The sequence below is a fragment of the Formica exsecta genome, unplaced genomic scaffold (assembly GCF_003651465.1).
Source record: "Formica exsecta isolate Colony F162 unplaced genomic scaffold, ASM365146v1 scaffold16, whole genome shotgun sequence".
In the NCBI taxonomy this organism is placed as follows: domain Eukaryota; kingdom Metazoa; phylum Arthropoda; class Insecta; order Hymenoptera; family Formicidae; genus Formica; species Formica exsecta.
Window position 1 is genome coordinate 315,361 of NW_021848922.1, and position 16,694 is coordinate 332,054.

At 39.6% G+C, this 16,694-nt stretch overlaps 2 protein-coding genes across 5 annotated transcripts; one reads left to right on the forward strand and one right to left on the reverse strand.

The window, feature by feature from the left end:
* Nucleotides 1–1,403: 1,403 nt before the first annotated feature.
* Nucleotides 1,404–5,897, forward strand: LOC115233075 (integrator complex subunit 12). Of its 4 annotated transcripts, none has more exons than XM_029803288.1 (5): nt 1,404–1,419; nt 1,932–2,108; nt 2,177–2,539; nt 2,678–2,750; nt 2,831–5,897. In XM_029803288.1, the coding sequence occupies exons 2-5, from the start codon at nt 1,950–1,952 to the stop codon at nt 3,037–3,039; spliced, it is 804 nt and encodes a 267-aa protein (XP_029659148.1). In that variant the 5' UTR covers nt 1,404–1,419; nt 1,932–1,949; the 3' UTR covers nt 3,040–5,897. The 4 variants fall into 4 exon arrangements, with proteins under 4 accessions (XP_029659148.1, XP_029659146.1, XP_029659147.1 ...); XM_029803286.1 differs by having other exon boundaries at nt 1,418–1,556; XM_029803287.1 differs by lacking the exon at nt 1,404–1,419 and adding an exon at nt 1,607–1,642.
* Nucleotides 4,480–16,419, reverse strand: LOC115233070 (plexin-B). Its single transcript, XM_029803276.1, has 7 exons — nt 16,401–16,419; nt 15,589–16,175; nt 14,579–15,504; nt 14,093–14,496; nt 13,414–13,906; nt 9,550–13,329; nt 4,480–9,461 (listed from the first exon to the last, which is right to left on the reverse strand). Exons 2-7 carry the CDS (start codon nt 16,001–16,003, stop codon nt 9,354–9,356), a joined length of 6,126 nt encoding a protein of 2,041 aa, XP_029659136.1. The 5' UTR covers nt 16,004–16,175; nt 16,401–16,419; the 3' UTR covers nt 4,480–9,353.
* Nucleotides 16,420–16,694: the final 275 nt, after the last annotated feature.

The window sequence follows — 16,694 nt, forward strand, 5'->3', positions numbered from 1 at the left end:
TCTGATACTTGTGGGGATTTCGAAGCTTTAATTGCTGATCATGTTCTCCTGATACTTTTGCGGATTTCGAAGCTTCAAATTTTCACGCTTTTAAAATTTTAGTTTGTGCCACCTCTTTGCTAATTATGTTTCCCTGATACTTGATTTTAAGAAAAGCAGTTTCAGAAATTCCAAGAATGAAAAATTTACAAGAACGTTTCAAGGAATTGTATAATTAACAAAGAGATGTGTGTGGCACAACAAGATGTGTGGGATTAAATGGGTAGGTTCATTCAGAAGACATATGCGTTTTGTATTAATAATACAGTTTATTAAATTTTTAAAAATTACAAAATATGTTTGACAGATATTATCGATTCTCTTATATTTATATGTATATTTACGCGTATACATATATCGGGTATCGGACGCAATCGCTTTCGCTGTCATATTACATTTAGTACACACGCACACATACAGTCATTTTTATCACTATACAAAATAATACACACTAGCAATTTTATTACATTTTTATATACATTATTTCGGATATCGGACATGATCGCTTTCGCAATTGCTTATACATTCGTGAGTAAAATTGAATTGATCGCTTTCGCTATATTAACTAATTTTGCACACACACGCACACGCAGTGATTTTCATTATTATACAATAATGCACACAGGCATTTTATTACGTTTATATATCGTATATTGGACGCAATCGCTTTCGCTGTTACACTATTTTTATGAATTTCGAAGCTTTAAATTTTCGCACTCTTTAAAATTTTAGTTTATGCCACCTCTTTGCTAATTATATTCTTCTGATACTTGATTCCAAGAAACGCAATTTCAGAAATTCCAAAAATGAAAAATTGGCAAAAGATATCAAGCAAATATATAATTAAAAAAGTGTGCGTGACACGACAAGATGTGCGGGAATGGATGAGGGTATAGGTTTTTCAATCACAAGACATTTGCGTTTTGTATTATTAATACAGTTTATTAGATTTTTAAAAATTACAAAATATATTTCACAGATTATTATCAATTCTTTTATTATATATACACACAATACATAAAATATGCCAGTTTTAAAAAATCGATATGATATGGGAACGGTATATTGCCCATTTTCAATCAGTTGAGAATACGAAAAGTTTTTTTATCGTATAAATTACAATTTTCATAAATATAAAAAAAAATATATATATACATTCTTTTAATACAATTTTTGAAATTTAATTTTTATTCGAAAATTGATTAATAAGTTTTTTTTTCTTAATTATTCTGCCGATTAAACGTCATATAATATCCAATATATATAATGTCCAATAGATATTTTCACGAATTCAGCTGATCTTTAGCTTTACAAGATACAAACTCATCTACGCGGTTCAAGATTCACGCGATAACCTAGATTGCCTAGGCCTAGAATAAAGTAATATTTCATAGCAAAAACGCTGCATATTGACGTGATCGATGATAAAGTCACAAATAAAGTGTCGATATTACATCTACCATATAGATATTATGGATTAATGCATATTTTGCATTAATTAAAACTTTACGGGTTCTGTAAGTTAAACTACAAACGTATTATATTGCACAGTTTCCTTTCTGTTATAAAAGAGTAAATATTGATAAATATATGCAAGTGCAAGGTATAAAAAAACAAGAGAGCGTAGACTTTACCTTTTTTCGAATAACACTCTTTGTACTCAAAAAGAGACATCTCATATGTTTGTACCTTGCTCCTCATACATGAAAAAAGTTAATGAGATAAGATAGAGTATTTAAATCTTCAATACACACACGCGCGAAACACATGTGCTATTATTGCAAAATATAACCTGTGACTTACGTTGCAAGGCGTCTTTATTCAGTCTTGTCGCGAATTATTTATAAAATGTTTATATAGCAATGATTAATTAATATACATTGCATTGATAGAAAGGATACTTTTGAAAGATGACTCAACTGGAATTGGATCCACAATTTACACAGGGGCTACGCCTTTTGCACTCCACTAATAAGGATTCTGCGGAACAGCTGCGAGCTCTATTAGATGAGGCGATTAAACAAAAGTACGGGCCATCCAAAATGCTCTCCAATGTGCTACATAAAAAGGTAATGCATTTAATAAAATATGCCTATATAAATTATAGTTGATGTAATTTGTTCCATCTGTTTCTTAGTACATGATGGAAGAACCAGTATTGAGCGATCACAGTAGTAGTAGCAGTAAGAAAAGCAAAAGCTCCAGCTCGTCTAAGCATTCTAGCAAATCGAGCAAGAATAGCTCCCCTGTTAATCTGCCAGCACGCGACACACCACCGGACATTCTGCAGACGGATGATACTCTGGCACTGGAAATTCTAGAAGATGATCTGACATGCGTAATTTGTAAAGGGATGGATGTTGGAGCGAGAAATAGACTTGTGGAGTGTCAAGAGTGTCATTCTTTATATCATCAGGAACGCCATGTTCCACATATTCTGGATTCGCAGATAGATGTGCCGAAACAAGTATGGTACTGCTCTAACTGTCCAAAGTCTCAGGTATGTGTATTTACTCGCATTTATAATTTATATGAGAATATCAAATTTTAAACAACAAGAGAAATTTAAATAAGGGCTAATATTTTACTTGCTGGATGTCAATGTAATTATTCTACTATATTGATTATTATATTTTAGGTTTCGAAAGACAGAAGTTCGCCAAAAACTGTGATAGAAAGCAAAACCAAAGAACAAAAGAAACCGAGCTCAAGTAAATATGAACGCATGTGTAATGCATTTGAAATGTAGAAGTAAACTTTATTTTATTTTTTAATTAATGAATTCTTGCAGGCACTGGAACTAAGGTGACACCAAATATTCATATTATAAGCGCGGATAAAAGATTGAAAGACATGATGAAGAAAGCCAAACAAGACAAACGAAATACAGGTACTGCCTCAAGTTCAAAGAACTCTTCATCCGGTACATCTGCATTATCCTCAGTTAAGTCTTCTCAGGATAAATCATTATTATACAAGATAAAGTCAGGGATAGAGTAAATTGCGTAAGTTATGAAAGAAGTCACTAAATAAACAAAAACGAATTATATATAAATATTATATGCTGTAAAAATAATTCGCATTTTTTATTGAAATTATTTTATAATTGATCTTATTAACCTATGAAGGAAAGAGGAAGGACAATTTTTATTATTACTTTTTATGAATATATTTTCGTATGACGAGAGAGAATAAGAAAAAAAGAGAGATTGTGAGAATCGCGGCCCCTTATGACAAAGACACAAGTTTTAAATAGACGATACACCACTAGTGCGTATTTATATTGAAGTTTAATCTCGAATTACATTCAATCGATATTAGTACAATTGGGCCTTTGTGTAGTGTCTGAATTTCTTACTGCCTATAAATACAATTCCATATTATACAATTTATCAATAATTGTACAAACGTGCCATGTAAATTTGTTATCTTTATAAGCTTTCGCATTATTATTACAAAAATATTAAGTATGTAGAAAATAATGACATAATATTACTATAGCTAATAATTATTACACACGTAATATCGTTTGTAATACAAGTCTGCGTTGATAGTTTTAAAATGTAAATATACAATAGATTATTTTTTAATACCTTTTTATTGATATATTTATAAAAGGAAAGCGATAAAATTATACAAACTTCACATATCTCAAGATTGCGTATTAATTGTACTGTTATATATATGTATAGCATATACAATTTCGTGACCGAAATCAACTCTGCGCGTACCAAATACGCTGATTTATAAATTGTATCGCGTTACGCGATACAACATCGACGCCGGAATTGTCAATGCTTGTCAAAATGCACAGTGGAAAACTATGACGCGCGCCAAATATATACGTTCTACTGTATACAAGATATACATGTAAATTCCACGTGTACTCCACGAATGCGGAGGATTAGAGTCGCGGACTAATGTAAGAATTTCAAATTAATGTAACACGACTTAAGTAACACACGCGACTCCGACAACTTTCGAATGGCGTGTATTCCTGAAAAATTCACGTGTAACCCATGTGTATTTATAGTAACAATATTTAGATCTTAGCGCACCACAGAGAGCTGTGATAATTTTACACGGGCTATGTAGCTGTATATCGCGCGTCCGTTCAATTACAATAAATCTTTACCGACGAAACTAAAGGGAGATTTTGAGTATTTGTTTGTATAAAAAAAAAGGAGCTGGAAAAATCGTCATCATCTCCGCAGGCAAATTTGTGACAAATTGTAACGATTCAAATTAGAAACGAGTCCACTTGAACGCTTGTGGCTTTCCCTTCTTATGCTAACGATTATCAAGACGACACGGTGGTTCATCGTGTCTTAATCGTAAGGCTAATAATTAAAAGTCTGTACAGCTGAGATTGCGGGTGGGCGAAATAACGAAGAGATAATACGATACGAATCGTTTATAATACCAATATATTTTTTGCGATTTTTTTTTTTTTAATGCAATTAATCGTTTTGTCCCTACGTCCCATTGAAAATTTGGCAAGAATCATTTCGTTTTCTCGAGTGTCGCTTAAAGTCTACTCGTGCGCGGGATGGGGGGAGGAATTGGGCTGAAATACTATGTACAATGGAGAGGGGAAGAGAGCTACTCGCGAGGAGTTGCAATTGCACATACACATACATACACGCACACACACAAATGGATACAGATACGATATAATACGCTTGAAATAAGCGTATTGCACGCATCTTAATGAATAGAGGACAGACGCTTTCCCCCAAGGTACATTTAATGGCGATCAAGTTTAATGTCAATATAATACCGTATAATATAATTAATATTACTTTCTTTTTCCATGATTCTTCACAAAGTATGCTACCAGGAAGATATATTTCCGAAAACGCTAACGAAACCAAGACGGCATTGGTAGCTCAATTATTGCTCTCAGCAATTATATATTGCTCGCAATGATTGCCGGATAAAAAGTCCATTAAATCGTACCTCCGGAAGTAGCGACGATCGAAAATATACAAGAGAAATATTTTTAAACTAGGAAAATTATCGGGATCATTCCCTCTCCCCCTCCCCCATTTTCTCTTCTCGAAGCTTAACAAGAAGTAATCTTAACTCGAGACACGATGTTGAGATTTATCTCTATAAACTACGAAGCATGACACACTAATCGCCTCGCGAGAATCACCTCTCTCTCAGTCCGTTGCGTTATAATCACATACGTTGAATGCAGAATTGACAAGCTTTTCAGATTGGATGGAGTCGACTTTCGACTGTACAATTTGCTCGGAAAACTCTGCTGCGTATATTCCGGATATTGTAAACATTTTAAATACTCACGCGCGGTCTCTTTAATCGTTATCTCGATAAAAAATTCAGCGGACGTTTACAGAAATAGCGTCTCTCGATATTTTATCATATATCACTTCTCTCGACATAGCGGTGTACACGCACATTTTATTCATTTATTTCTACCTTATTCGCGCTTCTAACATATACATATATATATAAAAATTGTGTAATACGAGAACAGGGAAAAATGAATACGAAATATCTTTTTAAATCTATTTTTCTCTCCGATTTAACGCGGCAGAGTCGCAAGCACTTGTACGTTCGTAAAGTATAGCGAGACGCTAATATATGGATTCTATTGGATCAAACTCGAACGTTGCTCGATATAATTTACATATCGCACGAGTATCTTCCAACTGAATTTTATGGAAAAGAAAAACATCTTGCGCTTGTCTGGAGGCCCACTGGCACCCGATAATAACGACGTGTGATGTATGTGTACATTTGTATATACGAATATGTGCGCACGTGTGTGTTCCCATGTACGTCAATCTGCACGGCATAATATTCTTCAAACGCAAAGGAAAAAAAAAAAAGAAAAAAAAAACACCCGTATTCTCACCGCGCATAATTAAATAAATTGCACCAGATATCAACATACTGATAAGCTCTCGGGTAAACGCATTTAACGATACACCTGCGCGATTAGAATACGGGATAAAGTTAAATATTCTTGCGTACAGCTTTAAGTCAGCCGTTTTTTGGTTCTCCTTTATGAGGGAACGTACAAAGAGTTTACTCGCGTTGCAGAACACACTATTACAACACAGTAATACAGTGGCTCGGTGAAAGTCTTGTTTCTTAAATGCAAAATCACGGCAGTGATAAAGGAAAAATCAAAAGGTGCAATATATATATATAAATACATATTCTCTATTCCTTCCCTCGCGTTAAGGGAACGGAGGACGTTTGTAGGGCGTGTAGCGACGGCAATTTTTTTCTATCGTTGTGCATTTCCTCCAAAACAACGTTAACGGCAGTGCTTACATGTCGATTAAGTCATTTGTAATATACTCGCTATCACTGATGACATATTGCAGCTGCTATATTTTGAGTTAACGCGCTCTTCTCTCAGTTTATACATATATGTATATAATTCTTAATTACAAGTTTTTATCAAATAAGAATGTCGGCTTACATTGTTAGAGTGTACTGGTAGAAACCGAAAAGAGAGAATTACGATACTTTCAACGCAGGGACGAGCAAAGTGTAAACCCGTTACACATTATCCCATCCGTACAATTTTTAATCATATACTTATATAAATGTACTTTCGTTATCCTGTGTTTGCACGGATTTCGATACCGGTTCGAAATTCCGGTTAGCTTAATTGTATGAACGTTCCAATTTGCATATACTAAATTTCAATGGAAATATAATCTCTTTGTGAATAAAATGTATATATATATATAAGTAGGTATTATGTATCTGTAATTGGTTTTGAATATCTCGAGTTCGCGGACGAAAACATGGCATCTCTACAAACGTTAAACTACATATGTAAAAAATACATACGAAACGTTGCACGATAATTAATATGAAAATTCAGTTCAAATCAAATCTCCGTTCGATCTCATCCGGGGAAGACTGTATCAAGCGGTATTAAATATGTTCGCTTCGCGTGAATCTCATAGTAAGAGAGCAAAGCGTCATTCTTTCTTTAAATTGAATTTAAATAAATTTAATTAATAACATTGCACGTACACAAGATCTACCATAATTCTCTAAGAATAGATAATTAAACTATATCGCGTTCTATTTTTAAGAAAAAAAAAAATCTCGAGCGAACAAATTCCTTACCGCGTCGAAACAGATGGCACGCATACCGAGAGACACATATACTTGCATAAAAAAGCGAACAGACATACACAGACATATAATATTCATACAATTCGATACAAAGAGATACGTAATAAAATTTAAAAACTTACAGATTGACGTACATACGCGATCGAGTTACAATTTATTCCTCGTGTAATATAAATAAATACAATATACATATTAATAGAGAGATACATAGGTTGCTGATGATCGCGAATGACGGGGAGCCTGGGGACCTAGAGTATATAATTGAAATTACACGACGGCATTATTAAGTACAAGAGTATGAGCACGTCCCCAGCCTCCCTGAACCTACGTCGATGACTCGTCGATCAAGGTTTGTTGCGCCTCGATTGAACGACGAGCTTATATTGGCTGAACGGATCGACAGTTTGTGGAAAAACTTGGCAGTGTGTGCGTGACAAATATAATAATTGTCCACTGATGTTACGCAATATCGAGAGATTCGTAAAAAAAGGAAAAGGAAAAAAAAAAACGTATTAAAAAAATTCTACCAGTCTTATATATTAATTAAAAATAAGCAAGTTACGATTGTTCAAAAAATACTGTGTATGTGTGTTTGTGTGTGTGTGTCGTTGTGCCACGACGAGTGTCTGCGATACATACGACTATTATTACAATAATAGCACATAAATCTCGGCCAAATACAAAATTCTTTCTCTATAACATGATCAAAACAGTTTATAATATTTTTGCGTCGGTAATCTAAAAAAGATCTGTTTCGTTTTGCATCTGTCATTCGTTATTTCTAACAATATAGTAATAATTAATGGGCAGCATTAATATTTATATGTATATATATGGACAATAATAAAGAAATAATAATATAAAATAACCGATGATAATAATAATAATAATAATAATAATAATAATAACATATAATAATATAATAATACGTACAAAGAAGAGATAAAGTTATTAGAAAAATGCTTCACAAAATGATCTTTCTAAAACATGATAGCACTTTACCATGTACAGTACAGTATTTGTGTATGGCATACAGAGAAAGAGATAGAAGCAAAAGAGATAAAATTAAGAGAAAAAGATTTGTTTAACGTATATACGATATACGTGGATAGGCCTAGAGTAGACTGAGCTGCTCTTATATAATTTTTAACTTTAATTTTTTTTTTAACGCGCATTACTTTAATCGCCTTAATTTAATATTATCTGTTACTCTGTCTCTGTGAATTATAAGGGTGCGTAACCCTTAATTTATAATACATATAGTCCCTCTCTAACTAGCTCACTACAATCCATGGAGGTGTGTCGCGCATGATTCTTTGCTTTATATATATTTTTTTCATGTGTATATATATAACATATTAATAATTATATATATCATAATGAAGATATAATAGGCATAGCCACTCGTGCTCGGATCACAGACTACTCGCTGCCGTACGTTGCTCCCGTACAGACAGTCTGGTGGACACTATGGCTTTCTCTCACTTACCATTAGACATGTTACTTTTACTTTATGTGTTCCGTATTTGCGTACACACGTATAGATATCAGATCGACCGTAAAATTTACACTTTAAATTTCTTCCCTAAAAGTATTTGCACCGATCCACGTCTCAGATCCTCAAAAGAGTCCCGACAGGAGAAAAACGCCGAGACTGATGTTGTAAACGTAACAACATCATGAAAAATAAAGTAGACGATAAAAATAATTTAATTACTTAGAACTAAATTATCTCTCACTACGATAACAACAATCGTTCGCAAATTCTACGAATTGAGATTCGAATTCGATGAGAGATTAATATATAAATACTACCTTATTCGATTTCTAGAGAGATTCACAATAGGCATCTGTCCAGCGTCGTAATTGAAGGATCAGAGGCGCGTACATATTGCCGTACTAATATCCATACATGTTTACAAGCGTATTTCGGTATGGCCAACACGTAAAGACGGTAAAATACTACCACGAGGACTGTGTCTATAATCCCGTGACCTATCGCCTGACTAGCCCTAACGAAATCGCGTGTATCTCTTTTTACGGCATTGTTATTCACACGGTGTGTTGTATTTGTGTAATATTTGTACATATGTAACGAGGTGTATCTGATGCATGAAGTGGAGGCACTAGTCAGTGTTTCTGGAGAGGTTGACGGGTCCTGGGATGGAAGTGAGGAGGGTATGTCAGCAGGCACTGGTCTCTTCTCCCTCGAGCGTGTACGCTACATTTTCTAGTCTATGAGCTAGGTGTAGTTTGCGACAGCCCGTATCTGTCTCCAAGGCCTCTAGGATCTGAAAAGAATTTCACAATAGTATAGCGAACTTTGTCGCTAGCCTCTGAATGTCGAAATTAACGAGAAAGTCGGATCAAATAACTTACTTGTTCATAATACTTGCTGACATAAATGTAGAGCTCTTTTAGCGCCGCGATCACATCGAACTCGTTGGCGTGAGACGCGCTCAATTGCTGCATGGCACTAGACATCTCCTGGTCGGTGATCTGCGGCAGTCTCTGCACATCCGTGTAAAATCGACCCACTTTCTCGCGATAGTGTGGTATGTCCTTGGCGAAGAGCAGCTTGTTAGACGGCGAGTCCTTGCCCAGTCTGTGTTCCGTCATCGAGCACGAGTCCATGAACGTTTGCGCGATCACGGAGAGACTCGAGTCCACTGTCGTGGATTTGTTGATGTCGAACATAAAGTCCGGATTCTTAATGAAATTTACCCAGAATCGGAGCGGCAGGCTGTTCGACTTCCACGCGTGCGGCACTTCTGGATCGATAATACCGTGCTGCTTGGCCGCCTCGTCGAGAAGATCGAACAACCACTTGACCGCGCTTGGCAGCGCCTCGTTGGCGGTCAGTATAGTGTTTAGAAAATCATCGACGAATTTTTGTACAGTGCCCTTGGTCGAGAGCAATCGCGTAAGGAATATCTCCGGAATCGCCTTGTGCGTTCTCTCGGGATGGTGATGCTTGCTGCTACTGTTGAAGCCTAAACCGGGAGGATAATGCACGTCCTCGATAGGCCTGACCAGATGGTACAGCCGCTGATTACCGCCATGGCCGCTCTCAACATCACCGTTCGCCGTTATGATGGGCGGTGAGTGCTGAGAGTCAAAGTATAGGCCGCTCACGGGATGATTGTACATCACGGGACTGATCAACCCGTGATTGGGTGTGGATGGAAGATGCGTGGACGAACAGTGATTCGAATGTCGATGTAGATGATGCGACGGTGGATGATGCGGATGATTCGACGGCTGCTGTTGTGGATGATAGTGCGAGGGCTTGCAATTTTGGCAGGGCGGTTTGCACGCCACTAAGAAACCGTCGTTCTGCCGAGGGATCAGCGACATCACCGCCGACTCTTTGACACCGTAATGTGCCAATGTATTTATCTTCTTCCACTCGCCGCAGCCCTTGGTCGTGAGATCTTCGTCTTGGAGGGTCAAATGACCACCACGACCGTGCCGCCACTCTAGATCAACGTCATGTACGGACGGCCTCAGCGAAAACGGAGTATTCTTATATAGCGCGTCAAGGATCTTGGACTTTACTTGGCTTATAGTATCGCAATCCAAAACCTTGCACTGTATCTTTTCATCTAGATCGTCCTGCACCACGTGCAACGTGACGATCGTGTGCTCGATCTGCTCACGCAAGAGTCTCTCCTCCGAGAGAGAATATCTTGCATCGTGTGTAATTACATCCACCGGTCCTTTCTCGATCTGATGTTTGATCGCTTTAAAGAGCAAAAATAAGGATGAGCCGGCGTAGTCCTTCAGGTAGTTATACATGCAAAGCGCCATCCAATTTGTTAGCATCTTCTCTACCACAGATTCCGTTCGCCTTAACATAAGCTGCGGATGCTTCGTGTTCACCGCTTTGTCAATCAATCTCAATAATAGATTCATCAGGATATCCGTGGCGTATTCCATCTTTCCCATTAGGACTACCATGAGCAAGGAGGCGACGTTTACTTTGTCTCTGATATTAAAGTCTTTCTGCGCTTCCAAGGTCTCTATAAATGTCAGCACAAAGTATTTATTGTTGACGAGTTGCTCAAATTGTATCATCGCCGCGTCATAGTTGGTACGTGAGACGTTGCTACGCGATCGCGGATCGTTCAATATGGGATGATCTATCACTCCAGGGAAGAACACTTTCATGATGTAATTTTTATGGTCGAGAGTGGGTATGCCTGACGATTCGAGATCTGCAGTCAAGTCTGTCATGTCCGTTTGCAGTTCTGCGAATGCTTGCTTGCACTCCATCCGGACATTGCTCTCGAGCGTGTCCATTTGTATCTGTATGCGCTTATACTCGCGCTCCGCTTGAGTACTTTTACGGCGATAGATGACCAATACCAGTACAAATAGAAAGATGAGACCAAACGTGCCAGCGGCGATGCCGGCGATCGCTTCCGGGGGTATCGGATATGACTTAATGACCTCGTAGCGCAGATAACCGATGGGAAAACGTAAACTGCGACCTACTCGTACTACTACCAATGGCAATCCGCTGTCAGTCTTGATGCCGTGCTCGTCCGTGTCGGCGGGCTGTTGATCCGGTGGCGTGCAAACCAGTTGTGTGAGAGCGAGCGACGTCACGTTACACGGCATAATGCCTACAGTGACATTCACATCGGATTCGTCGCTGGCATAGTTGAGATTCTCGCCCTCAATCACTAGTGTGTCACCCTTATATAGTTTAACGTTCCGTGGAAATGGGAAAAATTTCGGATCCTCGACGTAGAACAACCGATTACGGAGACTCTGAAAGTGCTTCTCCAAGTCTCTCACACTTTCCACGTTATCCATGATGAAGGCGATCTTGAGAGACAGCTGGGACTCCTTCAGTCTTAATGATTGCGGCGACGAAGTGCCTTGGGCATTGGCGACCGCCGAACGTTCGTTACGTCGGATCGATGTAAATCTCCTGGTGACGCTCGGACTCGGACACTCCATTTGCGTGGGATTCAGGACGGTGCAAACGGTTCTATTCACCGGCAACGGCTCGTTGTCAAAGTATACTTCCATCTCGGGTTTCTGAATAGTGTCCAAATTCGTCCCATGCACGGTGATCATACGGCCGCCCGAGGCAAAGCTCCTCAGGGGTTTAATTTCCATAATAGTCGGATCGTGAGTGTAATTATATGGATTGTCCACGAGGGTGCGATTCGCACCATCGATATTCAACGTTAGTCTGTGAATCCGCCTGACGCGGCCCGATTTGCTTGTCACACAAGTCAGCCTCGTGCTGCTCGCTTGGGTCGCGTTTACCTGACATGGCAGCTCATCGAGATATGCCGATATCGCGCTGCCAATATTTAGATACTTACCGGTGATAGCCAACTGCGTGCCGCCGCTCTGCGGTCCAACTGATGGATACACGCCTGTCAGGCGTATGTCCTTATAATTGAATAACACTGCGCTCTCCGTGTAACCGGCGTCGTTCCCAACCACAACGGATGCCGCGTCTGTAGCCTCGTGCCGACCGGTGCGACAGACGATACGCACCGACACTTCATAATCTACCAGTGTACACGGAGTGTTACCGATGTGTATCTTACCCTCCACGTCGCTCTCCTTCAACCCAAGATTGCTGCCCTCTATGGTCACTAGCGTGCCGCCCTCCACCGGACCGCTCAATGGCTTGATCATATCTATCCGAGGTTTTGGACACTCGGTAAACGGCGACTGTAGACACGAGTGTCGATACACGCAGCTGTTTCCGCACCAAGTGCATTCGAATCGAGCGTCCCGCGTCACGCACAGGGAACAGTCCGCGTGTTCACGATGCGAACCGAGCACCTCGCACTTGTACAAAATTATCGTGGTCTTGTCTACGTGGTGATTTGTGTTCCAGACAACTGTCACCTCGGCCTCGTATTCACCAGTGACCGCTTCGTATGAGTATACCGTCTTGTCGCACACGATGAGACGACTACTGTCCACACGAGCTTGTACCTTCAGATTGGCGCCCTCGATACTGACGATACATTGGAATCCGCTATGGCCTACCTGCGGATGAGGCAGGTTTTCTACCTCGAGCACTATCTCCTTCGGCACACTGTTCGGCAGCATCAATGGCTCCTTGCGTTCTACGAATCTCGGACAGTGCCGTGCGCCTTGCGGAGCAAGGTTGATCTGGTTTTGCTGAAAAAAAGAGAAAGATATATATTCTATAATAGATAAATTTATGCAAGATGTATAGGTATAACAAAATTAAAAGAAACTTACATTTTCTCCCGATATAATGCCTTGACAACTAGTATTATGAGTGCATTTGTTGTCATAGACGCACCAGCTGCACGCCCATTGGGACTTTACGCATTCGGTGCACACGGTATGTCTCGAACAATCGAAAAACGCAAAGTTACGCGAGACGAAATCTTTGTTCGTCTCGCTCGATCGCACAGACAACGGCACAAGCGCATGATCGGCGCCCTCGGGAATACTGGGTCTCTCCCCAACGGGTGGCGTTGGGCAAGACAATCCGAAACCAGTCATCAGCGCGTCTATTGGCTCGGCGTTACCAAAAACGCACTTGTAATTAGCGCCCGCTGGTAATTCCGGCAAAGTTCTGATTGTTAATTGCACCGTGGTCATCTGATTAATAGGCATACGATCGGGTAGCACTTGCTCAAAATCGATGCATTGTTGACCTGTACCCAAGGACAACCATCGTGGACTACTATGACTTGCTTTCTGACAATCTCCTCTCACCGTACACCTATAACGATAGTCAACGAGAAATTATTATGAGTAAATATAGCTTATTTTTAATGATACAATTCTATATATATATATATATATATATATATATGTATATATTTTTTTTTTTACAATTGAAATATTACTTCGAGAAATAAGATATGTAATAACATTATAGTTTTGTATACAAGTTTAATCCATTTACCTCTTTTCCAAAGAGCACCAGCCACAGTAAGGATCTTTTGCATCAAGGCAACTGCTACAATTAGTATAACCACTACAATGCTCCACTTTGACCTTTGATATCTTCGAAGTGGACAATACGTAGATATAATCGCCATCCGGTGAAATCAGTGTATCTGGCAATAGCTTTTGTCCCTTGTCGATCGTAACACTTTCGTAGACGAATGCTTCAGTTCCAGATAATAAAACCTTCTTGAGAATGCCATCATTCGTTCCGAAAAATGCTACAGTGTGGCTTTCGGTATTGGCGATGGTTATCGAAGAGATGAACGTATCAGGAAAATGCAAGATAGCCTGGCCCGTGATTGGTGAAACGCCCGAAATTTTCAGTCCAACCTCGCAAAAGTTGAGAATGTTTCCTGTAGTCTGCAAAGAGAGCGAAACGACGATCGATATAAAAAATGACAAATTATGCGATACTTATCCGTTTAATTATTCATTTACTTACACCGGCAGTAGGACACTTTCCGTCTTGTATAGGACCGCTGACGTAACCCATATTTCGATACTTGATGCTACCGTTGAAACACATGTGAATATTTTCGTTGAACTTGGTTTCGATGTCTTGCAGACTGTATATACAAACTGCCGAACGTGATAGAGCCTCGTTCGTGATGCCTCTACTGGGCGAAAACACGGTAACGAATACCGGATCGCCCACGGAGATGCCGAGTTGCATGGCCAGGTCGCTGCCCGCTGCGGCGACCTTCGCGTCCTGTATCAAGTTGTAATAATGCTGCTTTCCATCCCCCAAGTCGACCGTACACTGCAGAGTTACTTCCGTGTAACTGTCGTAATTCGGATCGCTTATGCAACTTCGTGCTAGCCTGGAGATATATCCCAGTTCCTCCTGTTCGGGCAGATACGATTGCTTCTGCACCAGAACAAAATACGCGTAATCGCTCGCGTTGAAACCGTACACGTATTTCACGAGAAAATGATCCCGATACTTGACGTCGATGTACACAATCGATTGTTTGTTGAACGTGTACTCGGCGAAATCCAGCTTGTCGAGATTCCTACTGGAGATAGCGGGCACGTCGTGACGATAATCCCCTTTATTGGTAAATGTCGTTCCCACGTAGAGTATGTTCGTTTGTCCCCATGGATTGTATTTCTCGGGCCCGATAAAAGCGTATGTGGACGAGTTTTCGTCGTTGGCGGCCACGCTGAGAGGGATAAACTCCGGCTTAACGGATATGTTGGACATTTTGTATTTTTCGCAAGCACCTTGGAGAAGAGAGCCGCAGGCGATTAACATCTGCGACTCGAGATCGGCGATTAGTAGCTTGTTCACATTATCCATTAAAGAAGTAGTTATATCCCTTGCCATGCAACCTGTTGCATGACACTGTGGATTATCCATTCTTGGTCCTGTGAAATAAGATAAAAGATCAATAATTATTTCACTTGCATATTACAATGTTGTATTCCAAAATGTGAAGAAAGAGAACTCACCTGTTGAGACATGCTCTTCCAATTTGAGATTTGAATCAAGTTGAAAGAGCCTGTTGATTGCGCCCACATAGAGCCTTCCCATAGAAGGATCTATGGCGAGATGATTAAATCTCAAAGCTCCCTCTCTGGTCGCATTAGCCTCCAAGGGAAAATGTCCGTATCGCTGTCCATTCTCCGCTGGAAACTGCGCCAGTATATGCGGTGATCTATTTTCCTGTATCGGTGGAGCAGTGCTAGCGGGAGTATCTATCGCTGCAGTCGCCAGTATAACTAGGAACCATGTGGCAATGGACATGGATGAAAAGGATGATCGATAAACGAGCGGCAGCGGAGGCGTCACTGTGAGCGATTTGGGAAATGACTGGGTAAGTCCCAGGAATCTCATGGTGTGTATGCGACAGCTGACAAAGCACATACGCACACGCTACACGTGTGCGTCAGTGCGTATGCAGGTCTAAGGTAGGAAATGTAAAAGGTATGATATTGGGATGCGTGCCCCGCTATGCTGGTAGTGAGCCAGTTTTAACACAGTACTACCAGCTGTGCTTAAATCTAGACGCCGTCATGTCGATCATTGTCTGGTACCCCTGAAACATGACAGATAAATTACATTATAATAAATGTCGGTTAATTATTTAGCAAATTAAAGCTCGCATGTTAATTTATGTTTTTATTTACTTTACAATTATTATCTCGACATATATTCCTAATTTTATTATATTCAAAATATGTGTGTATATTTCAATATAAAATTCTTTGTTCGCCAAATTTTGCAGTAAACTAATAATAATATTAAGCAAAGTTACACGCACAATTTTTTCAAAGTAACCTTAAAAAAAAGCACAGCAGCGCCCTTAATGATCTAAACGCAATGTATCGAAAAAAAAAGATTATCACTCGCGACGAAACACTGTATGAAATAAACGCGTCAAACGCGTCTAAATAAAATGCCATTCGTCCATCGCGTACACGAGTTTCCGCTTCGAGACGTTTCACTCATCGGCTGTCAAGGAGCGTAAATAGGGAGCTCGCGGAGCTCGAGCTAACAATGAAAAAGCACACGCGACGGTGAGAGGAAAAAGGATAGGAGAAGGGAGGGGAGGGGG

Bases quoted from the DNA above. Each gene is read 5' to 3' on its own strand.
- LOC115233075 (XM_029803288.1), top strand. From the start codon at position 1,950: ATGACTCAACTGGAATTGGATCCACAATTTACACAGGGGCTACGCCTT. The intron at 2,540-2,677 runs GTATGTGTATTT...ATTATATTTTAG, and splicing joins CTAACTGTCCAAAGTCTCAG to GTTTCGAAAGACAGAAGTTC. The intron at 2,751-2,830 runs GTAAATATGAAC...GAATTCTTGCAG, and splicing joins ACAAAAGAAACCGAGCTCAA to GCACTGGAACTAAGGTGACA.
- LOC115233070 (XM_029803276.1), bottom strand. From the start codon at position 16,003: ATGTGCTTTGTCAGCTGTCGCATACACACCATGAGATTCCTGGGACTT. The intron at 15,505-15,588 runs GTGAGTTCTCTT...CTTATTTCACAG, and splicing joins GGAAGAGCATGTCTCAACAG to GACCAAGAATGGATAATCCA. The intron at 14,497-14,578 runs GTAAGTAAATGA...CTCTCTTTGCAG, and splicing joins GAAAGTGTCCTACTGCCGGT to ACTACAGGAAACATTCTCAA.